Source organism: Labrus bergylta, chromosome 7, assembly GCF_963930695.1.
Source record: "Labrus bergylta chromosome 7, fLabBer1.1, whole genome shotgun sequence".
Lineage (NCBI taxonomy): Eukaryota > Metazoa > Chordata > Actinopteri > Labriformes > Labridae > Labrus > Labrus bergylta.
Genome location: NC_089201.1, coordinates 15,458,449 through 15,464,379, shown reverse-complemented (window position 1 = coordinate 15,464,379; position 5,931 = coordinate 15,458,449). Strand labels below are relative to the sequence as shown.

General features: G+C 43.1%; 1 protein-coding gene across 1 annotated transcript in view; it reads left to right on the top strand.

The window, feature by feature from the left end:
* The first annotated feature begins 283 nt into the window (after positions 1–283).
* LOC109985972 (chemokine-like protein TAFA-5) overlaps positions 284–5,931 on the top strand; it is a 45,731-nt gene continuing 40,083 nt past the window's right edge. Inside the window, exon 1 of the mRNA XM_020636445.3 lies at positions 284–2,849. Coding sequence (XP_020492101.1) covers positions 2,759–2,849 — 91 coding nt within the window. The 5' untranslated portion in view covers positions 284–2,758. The remainder of the gene's footprint in view (positions 2,850–5,931) is intronic.

Genomic DNA, 5,931 nt, shown 5'->3' with positions numbered 1-5,931 from the left:
GCCGCACGGATTCATTCGGAGAGGTGAGGGCACGGAGCTGCTGCTGCCATCATCAAACGTCTCCATCAACAACCAACAGCTTCATCCGACATCTTTCATCTCCAAACACCGAGCATGGAGGACAAATGTTGCTGCTCCACATGTTTCATGTGATGTTTGCAAAAAAAAAAAAAAAAACAGATTGTGTGAACATCAAATGAAAAATGATGTGGTGAATTAATGTCTACAGAGAGATTTGACTTTAATGATCACACAGTTCATCCTTCACCTGAACCCAACAGGTGTGAGATATATTACACATTATACGGTAATTTCATTTTTAATACAGCCCGTAAGTGATGGTGTTATTTGTGTAATCCTTTTTCAGTCTGGTCGACTGCTTCACTTAATCTTTAAAGGCATCTCTCAGGCATGGGCGGTTCTAGGCAGGGGCCAACAGGGGCCAGTGCCCCTGAAACACTGAGCTTGGTCGCCCCTGTGGCCACCCCTCCAAAAGGAAGAACCCCCCTAGTATTTGACTCAACAACCGGACTCCCAATCTAGTATTAAATACTGTGACTGAAACAAATATAAAACACAGTATTTTATGATGTGCGCTATTATTTGGCATAATATATATATTTTTTTAATTTTTTTAAAGCGATCATCTTTGTCTATTTTTCACCTGGGTTTAATGTTCCCCTCTGACAAAACAACTGGCCCCAGTTTGGTCCCCTCAGTAAAAGTGGTCTAGAACCGCCACTGCTCTCAGGCTACTGTTTCCAGTTTTAACTTTTTTAAATACTGAGGCCTAGTTATTGAAGAAATTAGACGACATCATCCTTGAAACTTTACACTGGATTCCCTGCTCAGCCCAGCTAAATATTTTTATCTCAACATGCACCGTGGGATACGGAACATAATGAAGTGAAAACGTGAGATTCAAAGTGTGTCACAGTGATGTTTGAATCATTACAGCCTCAGTTTCTATAGATGCTCTGAATAATTTATTTCTTTATAGTAATAAACACACACACAAACACACACACACACACAGTCACAGTAATTAGATCAGAACGTAAAGAGCAGCAGATTGTGGAGTTGTTTAACAATCACGTCGGAGTTCAGGGAGAACATAAAAATAGTCGTTGGCTGGTAGATTTCTGTAATAATTCATGTTGTCAGGGCCGCTCGCCAACAACTGAGAGAGAATCTAGAGTTTCCCTCCGACACGAGAACAGACTGTTTACAGAAACATCTTCATCATCATACGGGAGGATTTCACCCGACAAAACACTCAAGGTTTAGAAACAGACGAGCTGATCTTCATAATGTAAGAAACAGCAGGAGGCGAGACGCTGGAAGGATTAGTTCATAAATGTGACTAAAAGCTGTTTGGTAAACAGACTGCATGATAAAAAACCTGCAAAGACAAGTAGAGGAGAGAGTATTCAGATCTTTAATTTCAGTGACACCACACTGAAGTGAGTTAAAGTACATTAAAGGAAGAATTTGATCCAGCCTCCTCTCTCCTCCAGAGACACACCTCCAAGCCCTCTCTACTCGCGTTCACACGGGAGTTATGAATTAGAACGCATCATAATTAAACACCATGAAGCGCAAAATTGTTCTTTGCTCGAGCTGCAATCACCTGTGTCCTGCATTGTTGTGTTAGCATGCTAATGTTAGCGCTCTTTAGTTAGCTCGAAGCTTCACATTGCAAAAAAATTGACACAGAATGACCGAGATTCAAAAACACTCCAAATAATTAGTGAGTATGTTCTTGTTCTCTCTAGTTCTTGACTAAAACAGCTTTTATACACAAAGGAAGGAGCCGGCCGTCCCGTCCATGTAAACACGGCTCTGACAACAACACAGCCAGCGGGACTCGAGCTTCTCACTCATTGTAGACAGTCACTATGACACACACACACACACACACACACACACACACACACACACACACACACACACTTTTCTTGGCCCCTTGGTGCCACTTTTCCACCGTGTTGTACCTCACAGGTCCCAGTGTGTCACAGCATGTGGATGGATTTGATACACATTATTGTAACCGGTGTGACGTCAGTTCGTGCTGAGAGAGAGAGAGAGAGAGAGAGAGAGAGAGAGAGAGAGAATCGGTGCAGATCCCAGCGCATCTTCAGACCCAGAGGCAGCAGCTGCACCTCTTCCTCCTCCCTCTCCTCCTCCTCCTCCTCCTCCTCCTCGCCTCTCCGGTCCGCGGGGCCACACACCCGGCTGGGAAACGTTCAACATGCCCGCTGAACTGCTCCAGCCGGGCTCGGTGTCGGTGTTTCCACTTGTGGAGGGATTTACTCGTACCAGCGGACGAATTCAGTCCTGATGGATCTTGCGCGCTGAGAGCTTGAAGTTAGAGGCTGAAACTGGACAACTTGTTATCAGGAGCAGGTTTCGTGTGTTCATGAACATGTTGTTGTGGGGGTCATCCCGGGAATCTGCTGCTGCCGGCTGCCGCTGCGCCCCGTGACGCGCCGGGGAGCGAGGCGAAGAAAAACACCCGGAGAGTCCGGAGAGGGAAAACTAAAACCTCTCTGCTGTTTCAAGGCGTCTTCGTTCAGGATTTGTCACCCCAGGCGCGTGCGTGGTTTCATATCCTCCGGGATGCCTCCCGTGTCTCGGCTCCGTCCTCCTCTGACTCGGCTCGGGATGGATGTTGCGCAGTGAGGGGGCTCCAGCCTGCGGATAATCACTCTCTGGACTTTTTTTTTTTGGCTCCTCGTGCTGCTCGTGGATCTCCCTCATGCAGCTCCTCCGGCTGGCCTGGGCTCTGACTGCAGCTGCGGTCTGCTTCCTGCTCCTGCTGCTCCTCCACCGCCAAGTCCTCCGAGAAGGTAGGCTAAGTCTGTCCGAATGCATTTACTTATGAGTGTGCGTAAGGTCAAAAATGAGCGTAAAACGCCTCTACAGGTCATAGAAAAGATTTTAAAATCGATTAAATAATCCCCTTTAATGATTGTTGATGTGCTGACCTGTGGACAGATACCGTTAAAATCAACATGTGCGCGCACTTGTGCCTGATTTGCGCACCGGTCTTCCTGTGTGTGTGTGTGTGTGTGTGTGTGTGTGTGTGTGTGTGTGTGTGTGTGTGTGTGTGTGTGGAGGGGGGGGGGGGGGGCGAGAGAGAACAGATAAATAACTTAAACCGGATGGGGGTTCACAACGGAGGCCAGACCGGGCTTTATGTCCGAGATGGGGCGCACAGAAGGCGGACTGAGCTCCAGTGTGGGACCACTGATTTTTTTAATGGAAGGATCCAGAGAGACAGATCATGAGAGAGGAAGCATTGCGTCTCTCTCTCTCTCTCTCTCTCTCTCTCTCTCTCTCTTTCTGCAGACAGTCCTCATTTTCAAACTCAAGTTTATTCTATTTAATTCACAAATGAATTGCAAGTTTCTACTAAATCATATATTTTTATTAAAGATTAAAAGCATACCTGAAGGTAAATGTCATTAACATTACATATCTGATTGTCATGTTTACATACTTGTGTTCAATGGCAGACCAAAAAAAAACATATTTTGACCTCAAAATTTACTGCCCCTGTCCTCGTTACATGACTCTGGGGACAGGTACTTATTTGGCGTTTGGAATTTACAAAACTGGTTAAGAAAGAAATATGGACAAATTATTAGCTCAGGAAAGGTTGTACAAATAACAAATTGTTTTTGTAGAAGTATAAAAAACGGTAACTAAGGTTTTTTTAAGTGAAATATTTTGGCCTTGGGACAGAAAAAATTGACGTTTCTGTAGAATGATTCTAAAAGTCTAACCTAAAACCTGCAGTCAATTTATTTTCAAACAACAAACACTCCTAATCTTACATATTTCCATTTTACAACAAAAGGCTAAAGCACAAAAAACAACTCAAGTGAATAACTATGATTCCTGAATAATATGACAAAGAGATCAGAAACAACATCACAAGCAGCCTTATTAGTTGAGAATGATCTTTATTAAGATGATGCCAGAATAAACCTGGTTTGATTCCACAGGGACACAAATAAAAGTCCTAGGTATCCAATATTTAGGAATCTCTTGTTTTCAATTATTGAAAAATGCAGGAAAACTCCTGACCTGCAGTCTAAACTGTCTAAACTGCACACACACATTGGAAATGTTTTAGTACGGAAATTTTGCCAACGTATTTGTGCAAATTTAGACATTGAAGAGCTGAAATTTCTCGATGGATCCATTCCTCTCCAACGCACGTCTTTTCCTTTTGGTTTTTTAAACTTCAGTGGTTTTTGATATTAAATTAAGAGATAGTATTGTTTTAACACGAGGTATTAAAATTATTGTGTCAAGAATGAATAATAGGAAATGTACACACTAACAAGGCACCAAGCAGCACTAGTTTCACCAAATGTAATGATAGCATTTATACATGTTATAATTTGCTACTGTTGTGTTAGAAGTTAGGGGCAGCTGTGGCTCAGTTGGTAGAGTCAGGCGTTTCTTAATTGGAAGGTTGGGGGTTCAATCCCCAGCTCCTCCAGCTGCATGACCTATGTGTCCTTATGGTGGACACTTGAAACCTCTGCCCTCAGTTTGTGAATGTGTAGGTGCACTTTGAGTAGTCAGAAGACAAGAAAGGTGTTTTACAGGCTCAAGTCCTTTTATTATATTAGCCTTTATTTTCCCCCTGCTAAACAGTAGGATGCGCTATTTCTCCAGTCAGATGTCAGTAGACGGTTGTAGAAAACGAGGACAGCTACTGAGACTGCGGGATGATGTAAAAAAAATCTTCAGTAAATAACAAAAAAAAATTGAACAAAGGAGGGAAATACTCCGTTTGTGTTTGTTTCAGGTTTGAATGTGATGAAGGAAACACTCTCCTCTTTACTCGACACAGGTCTGAGGCTTTCTTTTCTCGTTGAATCTTCATTTACATAATGAAATATTTCCCAGGTCTGCTTCCTCTGCATTTTGTTGTGCGTTATTTTTTGTCGATGCACAAACTTTTTCCAACACCCACGAGCGTAGAAATGTCTTTAATGAGCACGTTGAGGACAGCCATAAAAAGGTGGATGGAAAAACAGCATAGTGATAAAACAGGGAGCCGTTCTCGCTGTTCTTCACCAACTTTATTTCTTCAGCTGGATCAGCTGTTTAACACAACTACTGAGAAAGAAAGTCATCCCACTGAAATTCTTCGAGAATGAAGTCTCTTTTTGGTTTTCCTCTCTGGTAAGATGTGCCTGAAGACATTTCTGTTTTCAGGTTGTCCGTCATTTGTCAGTCTCCTTCTTGAGAACGTGATACAGAAAAGTTGAGGAAACTTCTTCAGAACTGGAGAACAAAAAAATATATTTTGGCTCAAAATGAATTGATTCAAAGTCATTGTGAACTTTGAACAAAAACAAGAACTCATTTTAACACAATTTCAGACAAATTTCTGAGGGGACAAAAGCAAACTCAAGCCATCCGGGGCATGAGGGGGCATGGTGACGAAGTTTGAATCTGTATTCGTTGGTACAGTGGATATGTCCTAATGTAGTATTGATATTAAGGCAAAAAACTGTCCTCATAGTGCTGGACTCTGTGGCTTCTTCTGCCATCTTGGACATGGTGTTAAAAATTAAACTGTGACGTCTGAGGCATCCTTTCTACGTCATCTCCTGCCTCCTGCCTCCAGTCCTACGGTCAAAATATCTCACTGTTAGAGGCATGAGAGAGAGCAACTGTGGAAAATGTCAGGGGTAGGCTGTCCTGAAGATTTTCTTATTTAATTCTAATAATCCCGAGGGGAAAGTGCAACTGTTCAATGTGGTATAGTGCGACATGCTACAACACAGACATACTGTAGGGTTAGGCCTGGAGGCACAAACCTATCAGGACACATCCTGACTCAAGCTGTTGGGAGTATGCAGCCTTGCTCCAGGGCACCTTGGCAGCACGCAGGAGGTGAACTGG